Source organism: Nematolebias whitei, chromosome 12 (assembly GCF_014905685.2).
Source record: "Nematolebias whitei isolate Nwh7 chromosome 12, NemWhi1, whole genome shotgun sequence".
Taxonomy (NCBI): domain Eukaryota; kingdom Metazoa; phylum Chordata; class Actinopteri; order Cyprinodontiformes; family Rivulidae; genus Nematolebias; species Nematolebias whitei.
This window is the reverse complement of record NC_056509.1, coordinates 23,291,551-23,317,025: the sequence shown is the minus strand read 5'-3', so window position 1 is coordinate 23,317,025 and position 25,475 is coordinate 23,291,551. Positions and strand designations below refer to the sequence as shown.

The following is a 25,475-nucleotide window of genomic DNA, read 5'->3' as shown; positions in this document are numbered from 1 at the left end:
TGTGTGTGTGTGTGTGTGTGTGTGTGTGTGTGTGTGTGTGTGTGTGTACCTGAGAGGCTCGTGCTCTGATGTGTGCTTGGAAACACTGATCACGTCTCCGAGCCTGCAAGGATGCTGAAAGCAATTAAAGGGCCACTAATTATGTGCCTCACAAGGAGACGATAAAGTCTTATTATTGCTGCTTGGATTCAGAAATGGAGACGATGACTGCACGAGTGTGTGCTGAATTCATGTGTGACTTCAGGTTTATTTAACCGCTTCAGACATTCGGATCAGTATTTATTGGGTAAAGCTGTTTTCCTCCTGATCTCTTGTTTTGGACTGAATGCTTTTCCAGCCATTCAGGCGTGTATTTATGCGTGTGTTTTCTGAAGTGGGCCGTGCAGGACTACACCCCCACCTCTCCTCATACGTGTCAGTGGAATCGGTGACACACTGTTTATATCAGCGTGTGCGTGCCTTTTCTTTCTCTGCCCCATGCTTATGTTGCACCCCCCCCCTCTGCTGTGAAGGTGATCTGAGCTGTAGTTTGGTGCATGTTGTGCTGTCGCCCGAAAGGCAAACACGAACAAGAACGCCTCTGCTCACGTTCGAGCGTTTGTTAACAAAACATCTTGTGAACTGAGGGGCTCAGGGAAACGCACAGAAAGTAATTATTACAATATTCAACATGCTAACAGCTAATTGAAGTTAAAAAAAGGTTATAACTCTTGTCAGTTTTACAGCTCTAAAGTTTGGTGTAGCAGCTAAGTCTTGACTCCCACGCCTCCTCTGAGCGCTAACAGATTTGGCAAGATCTTTTAAAATTTTACCAATAACTTCAAGTGAACCATGTCCGTCTGTTAGTAAAATATCTACTGAAACTGGTAGAAGTGAATTATTTAACGCACATCTACGACTGATCCACATTTAGAGCCCATCCAGTACAAAATGATGGACCACCACAGCCTGTCAGCTTTCGCTAACACAAAAAAATGGATATAACTTCCAGATATTGAGCTAGAGTTTGATGTGGTAGTAGCTGAGAGTCATCCCCAACATGCAGGTGCAGCATCTTTAAATGATGCACGAGTTGGTGAATTTTACAGGGTTTGACCTAAACTGGTGTAACTTTGTCTCCAAGCTTTATGAGATGACCTCGGTTTAAAACTCTGGCCTGAAAGGCCCCTGATTGACTGAGTGTCCTCGTTATGGGCTTTGTTTATTTTTTTTATTATTGTTGTTTTTTCATCACTGAGAAATTGAATATTTTTGTTATATTTCTGGGGAAACTTGGAAACTAAAGACGTTGATTTGTTTTGGAAAATGACAACTTTCCTTTGGAAACTCGGTTAACCAACAGATTGACCTTGTTTTTTTTAAAATAATTAATGTGCTGAGAATATTCCTTCATTCTGCGCAAGAGTTTACACCCAAATAATTCAGAATCTAATTTTAAATAATTATTGGACATTAGTGTTTGGTGTTGTGATTTAAAGCCACATAGTGCTTTGTCCCATATAATGCCCAGGTCTGAGCTCGTTTCTTGTTGCTTTTATTTTCCTCATTTAGTCAAATTTTGCCACTTTTCTTTTGAAAAGTGTTCAGCAAACAATGTTTGAGATGTTTAGGCTGAATAAATGTTTAGCTTGTTGTCCTTTTTTTATAATTTGTTGAACACCTTCAGCAGTAATACGAAACTTGTAGGTTTATAAGTAGACCATAATTAGGTAATAATAATTAAATCCTGTAAGATTTGATTGTACGTAGGAGGAGCTGTAAATTAAATGAGTTAAATAAACTAGAAACAGATGCTGATATAAACTTTAATAGTTATAAATTATCAGGCATTCTTACCCAGATTATCAGTAGGCTTTATAACCCCGAGAATTTGTAAATTTGACGTCATTTTCTTCAGATATTGAGGTTTTTTTTAACAATTGCGTTCAGATTTTGTCGAGTTCACAAAACAAATGAACAGAGATGCTTAATACTTAGTTTTGTTAAATATTTCTTTTTAAAGCTGGCTACGTTCACACATTATTCAATACGTTCTTACTCATATTAGCTGCTGTCTTTATTCACATCTATTTTTAAATTTAATCAAGTATTTCAGGTGTTTTAATCGAAGCATAGAAAATGTAAATGTACTCAGCTGTTTCACATTGTTGCATTATTTCTTGAGTAACTTTTTTTTTATGATGCACTGCACAATAAGTTCTTTCTGCATAAAGAAATACACAAATATATTAGTGACAATGGTTGCATTAAATTAACATCTATATTGATACACAATACTAAAGTAAAGCAGAGTTGCACTGACGTGTTTGACGTATGAGTCTTGCGTCAAACTGATGTTTAAAGAAGTTCATGTCAGTTTCATGTAAGTTGCAGTCACATGTTAAAGACTTAACAAAGAGCAGAAAATACAAAAAGACAAAACAAAGGGCTGATTATAAATAAATGCAGTGCGTTGTAGGACAGAAATTTAATGTCAGAGGAAAAAATGTGAAAACATGCTAACAAGTAAAGGGACTGTTATGTTTAAAAGAGACATTTTGCTCTTTAAACCATTAAAATAAATATACCACAAAAAGTATTCACACATATTTTACATATACAACTTTATTTGTTGTTGCATTGTGAAAGTCTACTCTTTATTTCGGTTTTTAGGATGGGAAAGGATAAAAAAAAACTACAGTTCTATAGACGAAAACAAGCGTCTTGTTTAGAATCAAGCAAAGTTTTCCCATATTTGTAAAAAGTATAGTGAAATAAGTTGCATACTTAGAGATTAAACAAGCAAAGTATAGTGAAATAAGTTGCATACTTAGAGATTAAACAAGCAAAGTATAGTGAAATAAGTTGCATACTTAGAGATTAAACAAGCTGCAACACAAAATGACAAAAAAGACAGAACAAGTCTGATGTACAAAGCTCCAATTTCTGCATTTAAAGCAACTAGACATGTTGTAAATTGTTGTTTTTCTGGTGATTTAGGAGAGTCGCTGCACTTACAGCACTGCATTTTTTGGACTATACATTAAGTGAAACAAAACAGCCAGATAAGTCAAACTTTGTTCGACTTATTCACAATAACCACATAAAATCGGTTCGAGGTCAGTAAGCACAACCAGAGTTCATACACCTCGTTATAAGGCTCACTGTCGACTTTTGAGAAAACGATATGATTTTAAGTGCGCTTTGTTACAGTAGTCAGAAAACTGCAAACAAAGTAAAGACAAACTACAGTGAAATGGATCACCACACTTTGAGCATGTTCTAGTGAAAACTTGATCCACTTTCAGATAATTCTGGTGCTGACATTAAGATAAAGTGTGCACAGTTAATTAATCTTTATGAACATGTCATTAATGTCTGTAAAAGATCAGTTCACATAGGCCAGCTGACCTACTTATATTTAGTGTCATTCTGCTGCAAAAATATATACTTTTTTCAAATATTAGTAGAAGAAAAACCGCTAAAACTATTTCCTTCCTAATGTCAATATAAATCTAAAAAGTCCCAAGACTTTGGTCAAAGTTAAGGGCCCACTGCAGATGGACTTCAGAGCCACATTAGCAAATGAAGAAGATTTCTGATTGAAATTAGCTCCACAGAGCTCAGCATGGTGAATGTGAAGTGAAATCTAAATGCCAGATCAAAATATCTGTAATATCGCTTTTTGGCTGGATTTATAGAAGCTTTTCTGTGAATGCAGCGTCTTCTGGCTCATATGAGATTTAATCTTTCCTTTGCAACCGCTGAAGAAAACCAGATACACTTTGCAACCAGCTGTGTAACATTAAACTACACTTCTCTTAGTTTTTTTTTCTTCTGTATTCTTTACAAATGTTGGGTTTTTAGATCCACAGTATAATTTCCTGTCCAGCTGCAAAAAGAAAATAAATCCTTCACTCTTGCAGTTTATTCAAGGCATTTCTGTTTTTTCTCTAGTTAAACTATTATAATGGCCATATTTTATACACAATGTGCTGCTTTGCTGCCAAGCTTTGTTTAGTTCAGCTTGAGCCAAGATGATGAACAGCCTGTAAGCTATAATTCAGCTGTTTGTTTGACGGGGGTCTAAGAAAGAAGAGAAACCAGTAATACAAACATTTAAATAAGGTTTAGACGTGAATAATGTAGATAACGAACTAAAGTTAACTGTGTTGATGGTGTTGTGTTTGTGTTCAGGTGAAGCTCTACAGGCACATCGCTCCCGGCCACCTGCTGCAGGTATGCTCCCGAGTTTGTCCGCTGCTGGAGAGGGAGGTTCCCGCCAGCATGCCTGGACTTACCAGCCTTCTGGGGGCCGGCAGGCAGAATCTCCTCCGCACCAGCAAGAGTGAGTGAACAAAGGAACAAACGCAGATAGATTTGAAGATCAAGCAGAACAAGCGCGACAGTTTAACCCGAGTATTTCTGCTTCTTCCAGGTTGCAAACACGTCGTGTGGAAGGGTTCAGCGCTAGCTGCGCTGCACTGCGGACGACCCCCAGAGCCACCTATTATTTACGGGAGCCCACCTAATATTGGTAAAAAAAAAAAACAACACACATTTATTTCTTACAAGAAAGGCTGTGCCTCTTAAGTACATCAGAGTTGTTTGCATTTTGTGCTGTTTGATAATGTCCTTTTGATTTTATTTTTTTAATCGACACGTTCAGTGGAGACGTATTACAGCCGTCGACTGAACGGCTCCTACCGGCTCCGGCAGCTGGTGCCCACAGCCGTGTACCAGCACATGAAAATGCACAAGAGGATTCTGGGACATCTGTCGTCTGTGTACTGCGTAACCTTTGACCGGACAGGGCGACGCATCTTCACGGTAAGGCTGCAGTTTTGCACATATCTGTGTGTGTGTGTGTGTGAAGTGGGACTCCTTGTGCACCTTACGATCTGATGATGACTCGGAGCTCTGTGGTGCGATTATAAAATGGTTGTTGATGTATTTGGATTATCTTTATTGACCATGCCTTATTTTATATAAATAAACACTTTTAATGTTTATATACCAAATAAAGAGTTCACAGTAACACAAATAAAACCCAATTTATCACATGTTACTGATCAACACAGCATAGGTCAGGGCTGTTCATCTGGCGGCCCGTGGGCCACTTCCAGCCTGCAGATGTTTAAAGTCCGGCCCACCGATGTTAATTAATAAAATGAAGGAAGAAAAAATAAATAAATTAGAAAACATCCATGAGAGAGACTTGAAATGACAAATATTTCAGTCAGAGAGGTAATTCTGTAATGTGCCCATCTTAATTTTCAATATTTTCACGAGCTTACTGAAGAACACTTTAAGCACTGAAAAAGTAAAAATAAACCGTGCAGATGACCTGACTGAACTTTGTTGGATTTTCTACCTGGATGATTGAGCATGAACTTTGATACTTTAAGCACTGATTTATTGTTCCCAGGCAGCCTGACGTCTCATCGTGAGACATCATTCTTCAGCGAGCAGTGTTTCCCCTAAGTCACTTGCTTTGGCAGGACACTTGTCTCTTCAGGGATTTTTGTCTGTGGGGGTGAGGAGACGGAGACACGTCTGTGTTGCATGCTATGTTAGTGCCAGCAGTTGTAAACGGGGTGGGGGTGTGTGAGGGAAGCACTAGCATTACATCTGTAGAACATTTTTCAGTCAGATCATCTGGACAGTTTCTTTTTTTTGTGCTGAAACGTTTCGCCTTGGCTCCGGAAGGCTTCATCAGTCAAGGAAACACATAACAATAGTGATTCTTCCCCCAACAGCTTACTCCAAAGTGGAACAAACCAGTTATGTTGGTGCTAAGATGGTCTCTTTGTCACGCCCCCTCCTCCATTGCCGGCCCTCTTCCTTGCTGACAGTCGTGTCAAACTGGTTGAAAACAACAAAGTCCATGCTCAAGACGTCGTTGTTTTCAACCAGTTTGACACGACTGTCAGCAAGGAAGTGGGCTGGCAATGGAGGAGGGGGCGTGACAAAGAGACCATCTTAGCACCACCATAACTGGTTTGTTCCACTTTGGAGTAAGCTGTTGGGGGAAGAATCAGTTTTGCTGTGTGTTTCCTTGACTGATGAAGCCTTCCGGATCGAAGGCAAAACGTTTAAGCACAAAAAAAGAAACTGTCCAGATGACCTGACTGAAAAATGTTGGATTGTATTCATGGATTATTGAGCATGGACTTTGTTATTACATCTGTAGCTTTTTAGCTAGGGCATCTGTATTTCGCACCGCTAGCTTAGCGTTACGTCAGTGCTGGTAGTTTTTGACCTGGGTGGGGGGGGGTGTGAGGGAAGCAGAACATTGCATCCGCATTTGTATTTTGTGCCATTTGCTTAGCGTTACTGCCAGCAGTTGTCAGCGGAAAGGGGTGGGGTGCGTGTGGGAAGTGGAGCATTATAGCTAGCTTTTTTGCCAGCGCGTCTGTATTGCATGCTGCTAGCTTAGCGCTACATCACTGCTGGCAGTTGTCGATGGGGGGGTCAGTTTGATAGGCAGGGCACGCTCGGTTTTGTTGACAGGGCGGGGTGCCCTCCTTGGATAACGGTAGGGGAAACACTGGCGAGGATACTCCCCTTTATACGTACCAGGAACAACGTCTGACTCGTGCTGTTAGTTTACAGCCAATAAATCAATAAATGCCAAAGCAAACCTGAACAGGACGTTAACAAGAACAACCCATTTCCACACTCACACATTGTAAAGTCAGAAACATTGCACATATATTGCGCACACAAACATGTTGCATATTGCACCTTGATGCATTGCACATATAATTTCCACATGGCTACCCAGCATGCTTTGCAGCTCACAGTGTCTCTTGGACTGGACTCTCTTTCAGAGAACTTTGTGAGTTTTGGGAAAAGTAAAATAAAGTTAAACAGAGACACACATCTTTGCTTTAATCTGGGCCTACAAATGTCTGTGTTTTTCACGTGAATAATGTTTAATTATAAGAATTAAATTAGCAGGAACACGAGTGAAAGACTGTGCGCTCTCGCGGGGGCTCTTTTTTCCTGCTGTGCGGGGAGTTCTATTAAACTGATATCACTGTGTGATCATCTGCGAGCTGATTTAAACAACAACAAACAGATTTGTTACTGCGGGAATGCTGCTGATGACATACAGTCGTTTTGTAGTTGGGTTTAAAAAAATAGTTAACCAAAAATACGATTGATTAATTGAGTTAATTTACTTTAGTAAATGACACGAGGGAGACGTTCAACTCGCATAGCGCTCGATTTCTGCTCAGCTGAGTTCTGCACCGCCTTTTCTGGTTCTGCTCGAAGCTAACGTGGACGCTTCACCTGTGATTCATGAACCGTTGGAGGAAGAACTGGTCTGTAGCCATTTCACTGTAAATGACAACTGGTTCTTAATGGACCCACTTAGTACAGCAACATGTTGGTTATTCAGGGGTCATCAAAACCGGTCAACGTTTTGTTATTTATTTTGAAAACCGTAAAGATTTGACAAGTCAGAGATGGCAGAATAATATTTGTGTTAATTATGAGGCATAGTGTGTCAGTTTTTGTTTTTAATATTGTTTCACAGAATATCACTACTTTTAATGCAATCTTGAAATGTAATTTATTTGAACTACACTTTTGGGTTCTGCTTATTGCATTTATGATTCAATGCAGCAAAATAAACACATTTCAAAGGTAATAGGCCATGGTAATACTTGGTTTATTTACATAATGACTTTAATTTTTGGATGTCCGGCTCCCTGAGCTGCTGGCTTTCAGAAAATGTGGCCCTCTGAGCAGTTTAGTTGGATTGCACTGGCATAGATCCTTAACTTAACATTAAAAACACTATAGAACAGCTTACCTGATTAGCATTCTACTAAAGACAGTCATTTTATGATGACTTCAACATTTTTATATATACTTTATAGTTTAGTGAAGAAACAACAAAAAAGGTGTAAAAACACAATTTTACTAAAATATTTTCTCTTAAAGGAAGCTACGGCAACTCTACTAGGACAAACATCACCTCACAGCAACTACCGTATTTTCCGGACTATAAGTTGCTGTTTTTTTCATAGTTTGGCCAGTCCTGCGACGTATAGTCCGAAGCAACTTATATCTGTTTTTTTCCCCTTATTCATGACACCGTTTTTGACTGACGCGTTAAATGTTCATTCACACAGACATGAACCAAACCGAACATGAACCGCTCCGGCGGCGGAGGAACGCTGCAGAGCCCGCGACTCCTGACGCGAGCTCCACAGCGCTCCTCCGCCTGCACCTTGCCACCTCCCGGGGCCGCGGACCATGCACCTCACTGCACCCTTCCTCCCCGCTCCAGCAGTGGAGGGACGGGGCACGGCTGCCAACCAGGACGGACTGTTCTCAGTGTGCCGCAACTACGCCGCCCAGCCGAAATGAAGCTGTTATGACCATTAAAGTGCATTTATTAAGGAAAAGTTAAACTGAGACACACCTTTGCTATAATGTCAAGCAAACAAACAATTGTTTTTAGGTGTTAATCTTGTTAAATTTTGAAGAACTGCAACAGAGAGTCCTCCCCTGCGCGCTCCCGCAGTCGCCATTCTATTTTTTTTACAGCAAATCGATTTTTGGCACAACAGTGGCCCGCGTTTCCTGGGGGTCAGCGGTGGCATATAATAAATGCGACTTCTACTCCAAAACAACTTGTATATGTTTTTGTCTTCTTCATGAGGCATATTTTGACTGATGCGACCTTTACTCTGGAGCGACATATAGTGTGGAAAATACGGTACTCTGCTGACTCTTCAAGCAGCAGCACAGAAATCATTACCAAAATCAGCTGTTGACATTTATAAACCCATGTGTACATGTATAAATCAATACATAATATAAATAATATAAATATGTATATTACATGTATAAACCCAGAGATGGGGCCGATCCAATCCAGTATCGGCCTCCGATACCAGCATAATTTACGTATCAGATTTTTCCAATCCAACCTGCCAATATTTCCAATCCACGATGCACGTTGGCTTCAAACCATGGAAAGGATTTCCTGAATGGAGGCGTGTCTCATGAACTCAGAGTAATAAGACCCACCTCACATTCAGGAAATCCAGTTCATAGTTTCCAGTCAGCTACAACGTGCAGCAGCACTGTAGCTAACAGCTAACCAACTTTTCATCTAAACATGTCCGCTGTGTGGAAATATTTTACACTAAACACCACAAAACAAGACAGCATCGTGCAATGTCTGCAGAGCCATAGCGCCACATTAAACCGCGTTAAAGTTAGTTTTACGTTGGACATTCAAGCTCCGGGGCTTCAGCGTGGCGCTGCTCTTTGCTCAACCCGAAACAGCCAACTCGACCCCGGCCAGCCGCGTCCAATCTGCACCGCTAAATCTGCCCGTCTCTGAGGAGGGACAGACTGAGCGCGGCTGACCAAAATCAGCCTGTTTGCTTCGGACTGAACAAGAAGAAAACATCGCTGAATCCCCGGAGCTCGAATGTTTACAGAGAAGTTGCTAAACTTCATTATAATTCATGACCAACCACTATCAGTTGTAGAAAACGAAGGATTTCTCAGCTTGATACTTGCAGCCAAGATATAGTTTACCCTCCAGGAGATATTTATCAGTACAACAGTAGACAATCATAAAAAAAAAACATGATTTGAAAATTATATATATTAAAAACAAAAGCAGCTACATTATAAAGTGATGTAAAATACTAAAAACAGGATTACGTCTGTTGGTTTATGCCATGAACTTAGCAGATGTTTGAAGCCATTTAACATTTTATTTAATTTTAATTCATTCATTTAAAAGAACCAAAATTTAAAAAATCATCAAAAAGAAAACATTGAATGAAAAGAGTGCAGAAAGAAGAAAAAATTATTATATCTGCCCCTTATTTAAAAAATACAAAATAACTAAACAATCACTTAAATTAATCACTTTAATATCCACTTTAAAGTTAGTAATAATAAAAAGGATTTAATTCTAACTTTGAAACTTATCCAACATTTACCTCAAGTTGCCTTTTTGGACATGCATGCATATATTTGTACAAACTGTACTTGAGAGTAGATTATTACAGCCTCATATAAAATCAATGATGGTGATATCGAAACAGGATCGGTATCGGCCAACATTCAGATTTTAGGTATCGGGATCGGATCGGAAGTTTAAAAAAGTGGATCGGTGCATCTCTAATATATAAACCAATGTAGAATCTGATTCAATTTTACGTCACCCTGATTTATTGTTTTGTACACTACTATTAAGCCCCCAGTATACTCCCACGTATGTCCGTCTGCACGGAGGTACGCGCGTACGTACGCAGAGGGTTGAGATTTCATGCTCGAGCGTCCACCCTGAGCGGCTGCAGAGCAGCTCTGCAGACTAGAGGTCACCGATTGGTCATTTGCTGACGTGCCTACTGGACTGATTGACAGGTCGAAAAAAAACGAGATCTGGCAGCCCCATCTGCAGCGGTGTTCTGTTTATATGTTGTTAATAAAAAGTTCTTTAAAAAAAAACAAAAAAAAAAAACAAGGAGCGCTGGCCCTGCAGCCCACACATCAGATCAGCCCAACAGGAAATCTCCAGACCCTCCCGCAGCCACGCTGGACCTGAGTTTAATTCGCTCGTGACAAATTCCTTCATTTCTCACCATTTCAGTCATTGCATCAACAGAGGAGGAAGAGATCACTGCCTCTTGGCAAAAACAAAACAAAAGAAAAGGCCAGATCAGAGATGAAGAAGGGGAATTTAATACATTGGTGTTGCATAGAAAACAGTCCGTCGCCGGGCAGTTTATTTTGCAACACCGCGTACACGGTCGTAAAAATTGAGCTTTGCGCGGACATGCCCTGCAGAGTTACGTGTGTACCTCCGCTTACATACGTACGCGGCAGTATACTGGGGGCTTTATTTTAACTGCATTTGTACTGTAGTTTATTGTTGTCATTGTCTACTGTTTTGTTATCTGTACTTTATATGTTATGTCTGGAACAGGTCCCTCTTGCAAATGAGTCCCCGTGGCTCAATGAGACTAGCCTGTAAAGGTTTAATGAATGAATGCATATAGAAATAGATTTTAACCCCAACCGCCAGTGTTTGTGTGCATTAATGTATTTGATCATGGGGTACGTCTCATTAACTGTGGTGCTTCTTTCTTGGTTCTGGTGTTTAAGGAGTCTGAGGAGCCTGATTCTAGTTATGGAGTGATATTGGTCACTGTGTGTTTATTCAGAGTTAACTCCTAACGAGACCTAAAACAGCTGTACAGTTCTAGTTGGAGGTAATTACTGTTTGTTTTGCAGGGGTTACAAAGGTTAGATGCAGTGATTCACAGCTGTAAGATGTATAAGAAAACATCAAACACGTTTGAGGAAAGATACACATTTAAAAAAAAGAAGCGGGTAAAGATGATGATGGATGGATAGAGCTTTTAGTTTGAAAAGAAGGAAGCTGAACCGTTCCCTTGTTCCCCTGTGTAGCTGTGACAAATGTATAAATATAAATATTGTTCACACAGTAAGGAAACATTGACATGTTTATTTATGTTTATGTCTTTGTGTTAAACACAACCTGCTGTTCGACACCATTTCCACCACTGACGCCTTAAATCTCTAAAAATGGCTGGCTGCTGCGAGGGAGGGAGGAGGCCTCTGAAATCTCTTTTTCTCTAATTCTTCCTCATCCTGTGTTACCTCCATTTTTTCTTCTCCGTTTCTTCTGTTCTCCCTTCCTCCCTCTTCCTGTTATTTCTCATCACAACAGAAGAAAATGTTTCCTCTGAGGGGTTGGCTAAGTGCCACGATTAAATATATATATATTTTTTGTCTCCGTCAGTTTTTTCTGCTCCTGTCTGTGCTCGTTTTGCTTCTCCCCTGCTGTCCTTTTCATCACAAGATAACATTTATTATATATTTTATTATTTTTGTCTCCGTTCCGTCGTTTCTCAGAGACTTTGCTGCAGTTTCATGTTGGTTGAAGGATTATTGTGTGCAGCAGAAACATTTGCTGTGATTATTGTATTCAATAAGCAGCTGCATGTGGCTTTGGTTGAATGATTGATTCACAGAAAACTATTGATTTGTATAATAAAGCCTAGAAATTTAATGAAACCTATTTAAAATGAGAAATTAAGGCAAGTTATTGTGAAATGAAAGCGTTTGTAACAGGAGATGAGATCTCTGGAACCTGACAAACAGATTTTATTTTGGCTAATCTCTTTTTTGTGTATTTTTGTCTAAGTTGTTGTTTGTCTAATGGCTTCGTTCACACCCTGGTCGGCTGGGAATTATACAAGCAATGGAAAATAATTAAAGAGAGAAAAAAAAGCACATTTCTTCTATAAAATCTACATCTACAACTATTCGAAAAAAGTCAGGATGTTGTGTAAAATGTAAATAAAAACAGAATGCAATGATTTGCAAATTCCATATACCCATTTTATAGTGATGGAGCTGACCTCTCAGCGAGACGGTTATCAGACCAAATCCTGGCCGGGGACCATTTTTAGTGCAATTTGCATGTTCTCTCTGTGCATGTGTGGATTTTCTCTGGGTGCTCCAGTTTCCTCCCACAGACCTAAAACATGCATGTTAGACTGATTGATCTAATTGTCCCTAGGTGTGAGTGAGAGAGTGAATGGTTGTTTGTCTCATTTGTCTCTATGTGTCCCTGATGGACTGGAGACCTGTCCGGCGTGTCCCCTGCCTCTTGCATAGTTACTCCTGGATATGTGCACCAGCGACCCCCATGACCCAGAAAGGAAGAAGCGGGTAAAGATAATGGATGGATGGAACATGGCAATAAACATATCAAAAGTTTAAACTAAAATATATACTTAAATAATAAAGTAATTTTGAAAATGATGGCAGCCACACATCTAAAACTTCACGGAACACGAGCAACAAAAATCTGTAAAAGTAAGTGGTACAATCTGTAAACAGCTGGAGGAGCATTATGCACTAATTACTGGTAAGTTAATAGTCAACAGCTTAGTAAGAGGACTGGTTAAAACAAGAGAATTTTAGAGACCGAGTCTCCCAGAAGCAAAGCTGGGCAAAGGTTCTTCACCAATCTGCAAAAAGAATAAATCATGAAAATATTAGAACAGTTTCAGAATAATGTTCCTCAATAGAAAATTAGGAAGACCTCAAATATCCCATCGTGTACAGTTTAAATCATTAAAATATTTCAAGATTCAGGAGAAATCTCAGAGCTCAAAGAACAAAAGTGAAAGTCAGTATCTAATGTCAGTGATCTTCAGGGACCACTGCATTCAAAACCGGTCTGATTCTGTTTCGGTCTTCACTGCATGGACTCAGGAACACTTCCACAAATCATTATCTGTAAACACCGTTCACTGAGCTACCCATAAATACTAGTTAAAGCTCTATCATGCAAAGAAGAAACCAGATGTGAACACCATCCTGAAACGTCATCTTTTTTATTTAATGTTTTTTAACCAAAAGTAATTTAAAATGGACAGGGGAAAAAATTTAATAAAAAAAGCTTAAACTGGATATGGGCACCAGTGATCCCCACAACCTGAATAGGAAGGAGCAGGTAAAGATAATGGATGGATGGAACTCGCTGACAGAACGTCTACTGGACTGAAGAGGAGTTGGGAGGAGTACCGTCTGACTTATCAGAACTCAGTTCACACGCCTGCCTCTCTGATGTTGAACAGCTGGAATTCCACATGAGGCAGGACAGGGAGAACATTCTCTTGAAAATCTCCAGCAGCTGTTCTTCTCAGTTCCTGGACGTTTACAGACTGTTGTTAAAAAGAAGTGGGAATGCTTCACAGTGAGAAAAGTTGTCCTTGGTTTGTAATTTGTATCACTGCCATCAACTTGTCGAGCGGCTGTGGCTGAGTAGTTAGAGCAGTCGTCCTCCATTGCAAAAGTTGGGGGTTTGAATCCACTAGCAGTCACATGCCGAAGTGTCCCTGGGCAAGACACTGAACGCCTCATTGCCTCCATGTGTGTCCCATCGGTGTATGAATGTGATAAAGCTCTGATTAGTCTCTTTAGAATGATTTGTTCAATTAGCTTCGTAGAGATCTAGTATGTATCTAGTATTCTGTATGAATGGGTAAATAAGCTTGTAAAGAGCTTTGAGTATCTTGATAAGATAGAAAGGTGCTATATAAATACAGTCCATTTACCATTAACTTCAAATTTCTTCTGGAAAACAATACGTTGATACATGTTGTATATTTACTGTGTTCCATTGTGAATAGATTCAGGGTTATGGGATTTGCAAATAATTGCATTTTCTTTATGTTTACATTTCACACAATGACTTTTTTTTAAATTGGTGTTTTAAAATGCTTGCAGAGTTAAACAAATGTAATTCTAACTAAACATCTTCTTGAATCCTTCTCGGTTTCTGGTTATTGCCTGCCACTGAAAAGCAAGAGGTGTGTGAGGATTCTCATTTTTGTGCATGTGTGGGTTTGCCTGTTAGCAAAATATTTCAAACAAATGAACGGATCATCATCATGAACCAGTCAGCTTGGTTCATGATGGCTGTCTGAGCCAAATGACCTTACAAAAATCATCAAAATGGCTATAACTCAGTTGATTTTAGACATATGCTAAAAGGATTTGTTGTTATGGAAGCAGAGGATCATTCACAACACACACTCCCAAGCATTAATTATTAGAGTTAATCATGCTTATCTGTTAGCAAATATTGTCATGAACCAGTGGACCAATTTAACGACTGGTTCAGACATTATTGGATGTGCATCTACAACCGACTGCCTGTAGCCAACACTGAAATGACTCTGAGGGTGACATCTTGTGATGTCGCATGAGATTCAATACAAAGTTATTTTCGTGGGTTGACCAAAACGGCTCCAACCCTGCACTTTCTTTACGTTGGATGATTTTTATCTGAAACTCTGGCATGAACAGCAGAGAGCAGCATCTTAATGATTGTTGTGTTTCAAGTTTATTTTGATCAAAATGAAAGCACAAATAGATCATGTGACACTACATTAAATCATGAGCGTTTTTTAAAGCAATAATCCTCAGCTGAGTCCCCTAAAGGCAACGTTCACGTCTGCATTGAGCTCTTGATTTTCTGTGCAGACTAAAGAATGTTGTAGAAACAAGCTCTAGGCTGACAAATTCTTTTAAACGCTTCATTATCGTTTTAATAAATTTCTATTTAGCCTTTTGAAGCATTGCGTTTGAAGCTTTGTATGCGAGTAGTTCCTCTGCTACAAATGCCAGAGTCTGACGTCTGTATTCGACTCGGCTGATACTTTTGTGCTTCTCAGAAGTCTTAGCAATGCTTTTCTAGTTCAGTTTAGTTGTATTTGATCTGCACAGCAACCAAAACATACAGACCAACACACCCAGGTAGTATTGTTTACTTTCATTGTGTGAGAAGATTCTAACAATTGGACGTTTTTGGCCTCGAAGGTGTTTCACTTCACAACCCAGCCCGTACGATCTGTCCTGATGTGTAAATACCACTTCAATACATCACAGTTTATCCAGTAGATTTATTTAAAGGGTAAATGAAGATTAAAACGTTTTAGAGCAGGGGTGCCCAATATGTCGATCGCAATCTACTGGTCAATCGCAAAGACATTATGGGTGGATCACGTGGCATTAAAAAAAAATAGACGTCAGCCTATCAGCCATTCTCACTGACATTTGTTGCTTGATTGACATACATGGCAGCCGGTTACAGCCCTCATTCTCTCAAACCAGATCTCAGTGGAGATTTTCGGGGAAAATATTTATTTATCCATATTTATACCCCCACCCGCCGGTGAAATTCTCCATGTGTGAAGTCGCACATGTGCACTACAGGTGGCTGCAGCCAAAAGTTTTTCTGCACTAACGTCAGTTGTAATAAATGGCAAACAGCAGAGTGTTTTTTGTGCTACACACCATTTTTCAGTATGTAGGAGCGAAACTAATAAAATCCAGGGTCCAAAGAGACGTTGGTGTATTCATCAGTTTGGACGTAACTGTGATCATGCAGACGCTGCATGTGCGTTGAATGCAGCTGAGCTGGCATCAGGGTTGCCAGATAAATTTAAAATGTCTTATTTACCCCTTCTTTGCCTGTGCACATGTTCAACAAACACTTTACTCAGCACATATGACAGTTTAGGTAAAAAAAGACTATAATTTTAAAGCCAAAGTACTATAGTTCATAATTTCTTATCTGGCAACCCGACTGACATGGAATCTACAGCGTTTTTTGTGTAAACCCACTCTTTTTTTTGTTTATTACCCCCAATAAATATTGAAAAAACACAAACATTTCCAGAGTTTGTTCTCGTGTAAACAGGGCCTTAGTAGGTAGATCACTTTGACTTGGTCATTTAAAAAGTAGCTCACATGCTGATAAAGTGTCAGCACCCCTGTTTTAGAGCATGTTCTGACTCTCACCTCAGTAGCTTTTTTATGTAAATTTGGCAGCACTTGATGTTATTTTGTCCCTCATAAAAAGTCAATTTGACATCACAGTGAATATTTTTTTTATACTAACTGGAGTGTTTGTCCCTTCAACAGTAATAATTATCTTGTTCATGTAAATGCACTGATAATATTGTACTCTAGAATATTAATAGTCTTCCATTTTCTCAATGCGGAGTAGCCGGTTTACTTCTCAGTTTATCTTCTTCTAAATGAGTTTGAACCGGGGGAGTTCCCAGGAATAGCTCTTGTCTTTTTGGACTTGACGTGTTTAGCCGTCTCAGACTCTAGTCTTTTCTCACCTGTAATAAACGTGAAACTCTTTTCTTCCCAGGGCTCAGACGACTGCCTGGTAAAGATTTGGGGAACAGACGATGGGCGTCTGCTGGCGACCCTGCGCGGCCACGCTGCCGAGATTTCGGACATGGCTGTCAGCTACGAAAACACCATGATCGCCACCGGCTCCTGCGACAAGACCATCAGAGTGTGGTGCTTACAAACTTGCGCCCCCTTGGCAGTCCTGGAGGGACACGCAGCCTCCATCACCTCACTGCAGGTGCGAAGGTTGTTAGTCTGCGTGTGTTTTTAAAGACGCTAACGTTATTCTAATTCTGTCCAACTCACTCAGCATAGTACCTGTTTATTTGTAGAAACTCTGAGACGTGACAGGAGTTGAGCTGTTTTTTTTTATATATATTTGTTGGTTACTGTGAAGTTATTCCCTCTAATACATCACAATTTCCTCCTATATGAAAGGATGCATCTAAACGTGTGCCTCAATCAGAAATAGTGTACCAAGACTTTTGGTAGCAGTCAGATTATGTGCATTATGTATTTTGTTTATGCCGTGTACAAAATTAGCCAAAAAAAAGTTTGTGAAATTTGTTTCCACAACAGTAGGATTTTGGAATTAATGAGTGAGAAAAGCCAGCACTATTTGGAGCTCTATAAACCAACATACTTCACAGTGGAAACCATTCGAAGTTTAAACGGATCACAGAAAGCTGGACTTTACAGAACTAATCGGGCATTTTGATATATTTATGATCTTTTACAGTTTAGGTCTAACAAGGTTGAGCCGGGTCCTCTGGATGGATTCTTCTTTGTTGAAACGTTTCGTCTTTTATCCAAAAGACTTCTTCAGTCATGAAGTTTGTTTTGGATACAATTTCCAAGATTCAAGTTTTGTATAAAATTACAAAACGTTTCAACAACGATGAATCCGTCCAGACGACCTGACTCAACCTCGTTAGATTGATCTACCTGGATTATTGAGCATGCATCAGGACATCACAGTTTAGGGTTTAACTTTTGAGCTTTCAGTACGTTTAGATTTATTTATTTTTTTAACCAATCTCTTCTTTTTTCCACAAACTTTACACTTTTTATACAACCTATTATATATATGTATATATATATATATATGTATCTAATATATTTTGCATAAAACACTGTAAAGACTTAAAAATTTACATGTGAGATTATCTGTGGCACTTACAGGCTGTCATGGAGTGATAGATGTGTGGGGTTACCATGACGACCAACAAGCCACTGAATGCAGCTTTAACGTGTCTTTTCTTGGTTATATTTATACCGTCTGCAGTTCATCCATCAAAACATCAGCATATTATCAGATTACATTGGAACTTAAGTTCCAAATTAGTTTTGTGCTTTAAAGAAGAAAGTTGTTTTATGTTGGAATTGTTGCCAGCAGCATATTAAAAAAAAACATCTTCAGAAATGTTTAAAGTTGTTTGCATTTTGCATGTTGGTGTATTGTTTGTTACCAGATACTGTTCTACACCAGTCTGTTCTCTGTGCAGCATTAAAGTGGTATTTCTATTTGACGAATAGAAACTCTGCAGTAATCTGAAGTAGATAAAATGTGATTATGATAAAGAGTAGATGAAAGACACACTTGTCTGATATCGTTCACAAAGTTAGATCCTGATATCCGTTCAGTCAAAGACCACTTTTCATGTCAGAAATATTATTGCAGTTTTAAGGGAACATTTCTTTTCGGAACAACAGCGAGGCTCGTTCTTGGAGTTTTATTACATTTTCAGTCAGTGCTTGTTGCACAGAGGATTATTGGGTTTTACTTTCTGGCAGAATGTCTTTATTGCTTTTTGTTCTTCACTGTTTCATCAGCTTACAGTTTTGAATCCTTACTTTTTGTGCCTCTTTTATATTTCAATCCTACGTAGGTATATTTAATTAATATTTTACTAACTTTTATTGGTGAATTGAATCTTTTAGCAGTAGTTTTTGATAGTTTGCTTGAGCTCTTGTTATGTTGATCTCTTTGGTTCTGTTTGCAGTTTTCGCCTCTCTGTAGCAGCTCCAGGCGCTACCTGTCCTCCACCGGAGCTGATGGCACCATCTGCTTCTGGCAGTGGGATGCCCGCACTCTCAAGTTCAGGTGAGGGAAAAATGGATGCAGATATTCCCACCTCCACAAGCATCTTTCACAACTTTTGTATCACTATTGCATGCGGGAGAGCATATGCAGCTCATGTATAACTGTATATGATTATTAAATTTGGTTCTAATTGCACGTTTATTTTGTGTTTATTTTGTGTTTTGTTTGTGTTCCTTCGTGCACTCAGCCAGCGGCCCAGTAAATTCACCGAGCGCTCCAGACCTGGCGTCCAAATGATCTGCTCCTCCTTCAGCGCAGGTGAGCACAACGTGTTTTAGTTTTAAAATCCAGGCCAAAGAAAGAAATATGAGTAAACAATTTGGACGCCGCTACACAAATAAATATAAAAACTACCACTACAGACAAGCACACTTAGCTGGCTTCACAGCGGAGTGGTGCTGTGATTTTCATTTCTGCTGTTAAATTGGATTGTGTGTGTTGACGGCACATTTCAGCTCAGTGGCTGTTCTGCACTCATTCTGCATGTTAACTTTGGTGTGTTCAGTCTGTAGGCGTCATGATTTCCAGATTATTACATGCTATGATGGTCGTGTTTACCCTGTCATCCTGTGCAGCTAATGGGATCTTTCTGGGGCGCTCTCAGAAAATTATTCTTGATTTATGTGTGTGGGTGCACACACTCGTTTGTCTGTCAGCATAATATCTCATGAAGCGGTGTACACATTTAATGACACTCAGAAAGTAATCATTAGAGGTACATCTGCAACTAATTATCTTTTGGAGTCATGTTATTTGAAGATGGTTGATGCAGCTGATTCACCATAGCCAACACAAGAAGTAGCTTTAACTCGAGCTTTGGGACAAACTTTGGTAGGATAGTAGCTGAGAGTTATTCACATACTTTGAGCACCAATATGTCAGGTTAAACATGCTTGTTTAATTTGTTTTGTATTGCTTCTGTTTAATTCTCACCTAAATTACTCTCCATATTGATAAAAACCAGGTTTCCTCCTGTTTTAGAGATCAACGTAGTTCAGGACAGCTTCTTTGCAGGAGCCTCTAAAAGGAGTCCAATCTCAGCCTAAACCAAAACTAGATTAAAACTAAAAGTAAAGCAGGAAAAAAGCATTAGTCAGAAGAATAAAAGGACACACTTCTCACTCAGTGTTCATTGTATTCACCTTCCTCTGACCCAGTGTCTCAGCAAATGATTTGCTTTGACAGTCCTCTGTTGCACGGGCGTTGTCTGTTAATTGGTGGAGCTGACTGTATTATCCTTGAGTTCAACTATGTTTTGGTTTACTTTTTTATAAAAGACTTGTTTTAACACGTTACACTCTTATTTATCCTATTAATCAACACTCGCATGTAAAAAAAATACACACGTTCCAGGTGAAGAAGAATAAAGGTGGAATAAATTTGTTTATTTTTAATGTTACATGACAAAAGCATCATATGTGCAGGTTTGTCTAGTGTGAAATATAACTAAATTGATTCCTTGTCTCTACCGCCTTTCCATGAGCGTTAATGTCACATAAATGCTAAACAGTCTTGTTCAATCAACATTTTTGAATCACATTAATGAATTGCAGTCCACCGATTATTTATGGCCGAAATGAAAAGACAAAGAGCGCGGCTGTGCTTCAACAGTAAGGCTGACGATGCAGCAGCTCGGCACAACAAAAGCAACACACACACACCAGGCATCCTGTTTTAAGACTGCTGTAAGGAGGCTTTCTGCTGTTTAGTATATAAGATGTCCATTAAGTGCACTTCAGTTTTTTGGGGGGCATTTGATGATTCTGAGTATTTGGTTTAGGTTTGAATCTTACAGTGTGAAAAATGTACATATTTGAACTATGAAGAATCCATCCAGAGGACCTGACTTAACTTTGCTAGATATGGTATACTGGTATATACTTGATATATCTATGGGCTATGGTTGTGTGGTGGTCCGTGCTGCGGTCTTGTAATCCTGAGGTTGCGGGTTTGAGTCTGGGTTATATCAGGAAGGGCTTCCAGCAAAAAACAAATGGCCAAATCTTTCATGCAAGTTTGCTTGCTGTGGTGACACCTAGACCTGTCGCGATAAACAATAACTCAATTAATCGCATGATAAATGAAAATGATCAACCTCATTAAATTTATTGGCTTTATCGTTTCTTCATGTCTCTCTCTTTCTACTGGAGACACTGGATGACAAAAAGTTAAACTCCAGTGCTCTTCACTGACCCCTCCCTTTCTCTTTTCTCTTTGAAATCTGTTTTAACCGTCCAAAATCGCGTTTTTGGATCGTTAAAAGCAGCTAAGCTGAAAAGCTAAGCTACGAACTAAGCTAACAGGCCGACCTCGAGGGAAAAACCTCCGTCTTTTCGAAGCTCCAAAATTCACGGTTGAAACCCGTGCCTTTGTGTAAAATGTATTTTTTCTCTGAAAAAAGACGCTGAGAACTTGTTTGCTAATTTTTTATTAAAAGCTTTGTGCGAAAAATGCTATGCTAAAGAGCTCAAACCACACCGAGCGTCCACCATTTTGAGAACCGAAAAAAAGGAGAGACAGACAGCCCATGTCACGTCAAGGGGCCTCCTTCCCATTTTTCTTGAAGAGACACGCTGCTTGCTCCCTCACTATCCATCCTTCGGTTCAAACAGTCTTATACTGCGGTGGTCAACAAATAGTACTACACTCAAAGTAAATTAACCAACATTTCTTCTAAAATTTTACAATAATTAATAATTATTGTCAAATTTCAAACAATATTATCATTAATCAGAATAATTTCTGAGACAATTAATCACCCAGCAAAATTTTTTATTGTGACAGGCCTAGTACTACATGCAAAACAAATTAATTTTTTTCTTAAATTTGACAGTAATTACTAATTATTTTCAAATTTCAAAAAGTTATTGTTTATTGCAATCATTTCTGCGACAATTAATCGCCCAGCAAAATTTGTTATCGTGACAGGCCTAGTGCCGCCTGAAGAAGGGCGCAGCCAAAAGAATTTATCGTTCTATATCAAAATATATCGTTATATTTATCCAAATATATCAAGTACTCTTATGTGTACTTGATATATTTGGAAATTATAGTCACTCTGCTCTCATGTTTACATTTTACAAGTGCTATGTTTTGCTGAAAAAGCCTGAACTTTGTATTTGTCACTGACCAGAATATCTTTTTGCAGTCAATGTTATAAAGTGTGACGTTGGTTAAAGATGGGTAAAGTCCGCAAACAAGAATCTAAACCCCTCTCTGTGCATTTAGGTGGGATGTTCCTCGCCACAGGAAGCACTGATCACATCATCAGGGTCTACTACTTTGGGTCAGGTCAACCAGAGAAGATCTCTGAACTCGAGTCCCACACAGTGAGTAGGAACTTTTACGTTGTTCTCTGTTTGACTGCTGCTGCCTCTTTTTGCACATGGATGCCCACAAAATTTTATGTTAATCATGTAATACAAAATTGTTGGGAGTGTACAGGATTGTAAACTAGTGTTTGCACGAATTGATATTAAGTTTTTGTAATTCAAATATGTCTAAGACGTAAAACAGCAATCCACTTTAGACATGGCCAGACTCACTAGCCGTTAGCTCATCAGTTCATTAAGAACGAAACCGTTTCTCCAAACTGAGATTGTTCAGAGCTATCTACAACAAATAAGATATTGTTGTTCATAGCCTTTCCACAGAACCCCACTTGAAATGAGCAGGGTTATCACTTTAGGTTCAGTTCCTTAAGAAATAATCCATTTCCATAAAATTTGCATGTGCAAATGTGAAAAGATAAAAATAAAACTAGTGAACTGATCTGGAGTTAAAAACTTTTTTTTTTTTAAAGAAATCCACTGTAAATGTGTGCCATGACTGATTGGGCAGAAAAAAAAGGGCCTGTGTTGACATTTGCCACATTTATTTATCTTTTTTTCTTCTTCGTAGGACAAAGTTGACAGCATCCAATTTTCACATTGCAGTGACAGGTGAGCTGACACGTTGTATTTTGCTTTTTTGTGTGTGTCTGGAGCCACATGGCAATACATTTTTGAGTGTGTGCTTGTGTCAGACTGCCAGTTTTAATGGAATCTTCAGGGTGCTGCGACTTGATGCTGTCAGCAGAAACACCACCTTTAGTTAATGCATGATACGTGCTCTAATACACATTGTCTCTCTCACACACACACACAAGCAAAGACATGCTTATGCTTATACACTGTGTGATCTGAGTGTTGAACTTTGAGTGTGTCTGGATGAGGTTTGAAGGAAGACATGCTCAGTTGTTATTCTCCTGGGGTGCTGTAATCTAAGCACTGAGGAAAACGGCAAATATGCAGGTGGTGGGAGTGGAGAACACAGGAACAGTAATTACTGTATGCCACACAAAGCTGAACACGTAACTGGTAAACAACATTTGATTTTAATGAGCGTAGACCTTTAGCTGCACAAGTCTGTGTTTTCATCTCTGCTCGTGTGTTGTAGGTTTGTGAGCGGCAGCAGAGATGGGACAGCTCGGATCTGGCAGCTGCAGCCTCAGGGCTGGAAGAGCATTCTGCTGGACATGCAGACCAAATTACCTGGGTATGAGAGTGGATTGCTGGCAAAAAAGAGTTCAAACTGAACTTTGTGTTTTCCATTAGCTTAAACAAACACTGGCATAAAGATACAAAATTAAACTTTACCGCAATGTTTAAAAAGTGGAAGAGAACCTGTCTCAGATAAAACTGACGATCAGTCAACAGCTTGTTTAAATACAGTTATCGTTCTAAAACTCTCTGCCTCAGTCCTATAGACCTTTGCATGTTACTTAAAGGGGTTGCACTGCCCAGTTTTTTTCTGAATGTCTCCATTTTGCCAGCGGACCCTGAATGTTTATGTAGAAATACTTCAAAAAAATAAAAGTACAGCAGACGGAGGAGGCTCTGAGCTCGACTGATGTCTATACATTGACCTGTAGAAGGTTGCAACTCCTTTAAAAAGGAATATGTTGGTGAAGATTCTCAGTCAACCAAGTTATAATAAAAAAAAGGTTAAAAAACAACTGAACTTATTTTGAAGCAGAAGATGTCTCTCTTCCCATCCGGGAGGATTTGTTAATTCTAAAATGTCTGGAGTGTGTGGAGTTCCAAGTTTTACAAAACTGCATGAGAGGCCTGGCTGTGTATTTATATTCTCATGCAGATTAGACTGGAACTACTCGCCCCGCACAATGGAGGCTCGTTAGGTTCATGAGAGAGATGTTTGGGTTAGGAATGTGCGATATGGCATAAAATTCATATTACGATATGTATTGTGAAGGGTGGCGATAACAATATATATCGCAACATGTTTTTGATATAAAACTTGCTAAAAAAAGCATAGGATGTCCTTTTGCCATCATATATTTTGAATTAAGAAAATTTCAGTACTAGGTCCAGAGAGTTTTTAAATAATAAACAAATCAAGTATTAGGCTTCTTTCTTGTAGTGCAAAACAGTGCAAAAGATATCAAATGTAGTTTTAGCCATATGTTTTAAACAAAATAATATGTTGTTAACTCTTAACAGTTTCCAGTCTTACTTAATAAATGAACAGCAACAGAGCAGCATTTTACACTGAAACACTTCACCCTCCAACCCTCTAGTGGACGACTCCTTCTGCTTTAATGGAGAGCTGACACAAAATGAGTCTGTGGCTTTGACCAGAGGGTCTCGCAGTAAAATCACACAACACAGAGTTCTTTTCACAGATCAGAGAGCAGCTTTCTCTAAAGATGACCAACGCTTACTTTAACTTTCGACCGAAAAAAACAAACTTTCGATGGAACACAGCGTTTTCCGCATGCGTCCGAATCTGGCAACACTACGGCAAACCTGACGCAGTTATCTTGTAGCTTCGCTACTTAGAGCTCGAAGAAAAGACATTAACGCCACTTGCGCACAGTTTTCAACAAAAAAAAGAAACGATTAAACTGACCACTCGATTTTACTTCAGACACAGCATTATTGCGGTTAGCTGGTAGAAGACAGATCTATATCGTAGGCTAAATTTCTATCGTTTCTATCGTATACCGTATATATCGTGCATTCCTAGTTTGGGTCACATTTACGAAGGGGTGAAACTTTCAAAAACTTGCAGGCATTAGGCCTTATTCCCAGTCAGGTCCACTCCAATTCACAGCTTCATGCATGTGACTAAAACTTCCAAAGTAAAGCATACCAAAGTGCTTAACAATAAAAATCATTGGCAGTAATTTAAAGAAAAAACAAAAGCAAAAATTAATTGAAAGCATCAAAAGAAAAACAATAAAATACTAAATCAAATCACACTGTGTTAAAAGTCAGTGAAAACAGATGAGTTTTTAAAAGAGATTTAAAAACAGGAAGTGAAGGAAGCCTGCCAAATGTTGGGGGCAGATTCTTCCAAAGTTTAGGGCCCATGACTGAAAAAGCCTGATCTCCTCTGAGCTTCAACCTGGTTTTTGGTACATCCAAAAACAGCTGATCAGATTATGTCAGCTCTCAAGAAGGAACATAAGGTAGGTTAGTAGGTCAGAGAGCAATGAGGGTGCAAGGCCATTAATGCACTTAAAGGTCAACTGAGAATTTTAAAATCAATCGTGTTACGTGAAGGGAGGATAAAACTAGTGAGAAATGATCAAACGTACGAGTTCCTGTTAAGAGTTGAGCTGCAGCATTTTGGACGAGCTGGAGACGTGACA

At 39.2% G+C, this 25,475-nt stretch overlaps 1 protein-coding gene across 1 annotated transcript in view; it reads left to right on the top strand.

Moving 5' to 3' along the window:
• LOC119418459 (pleckstrin homology domain interacting protein) overlaps positions 1-25,475 on the top strand; it is a 65,403-nt gene that overhangs the window by 2,267 nt on the left and 37,661 nt on the right. The window contains 9 exon segments of the mRNA XM_037685748.1: positions 4,177-4,327; positions 4,418-4,516; positions 4,649-4,809; positions 16,733-16,954; positions 18,720-18,820; positions 19,008-19,078; positions 22,049-22,149; positions 22,721-22,761; positions 23,258-23,356. Of these exon segments, the coding sequence (XP_037541676.1) occupies positions 4,177-4,327; positions 4,418-4,516; positions 4,649-4,809; positions 16,733-16,954; positions 18,720-18,820; positions 19,008-19,078; positions 22,049-22,149; positions 22,721-22,761; positions 23,258-23,356 (1,046 nt within the window).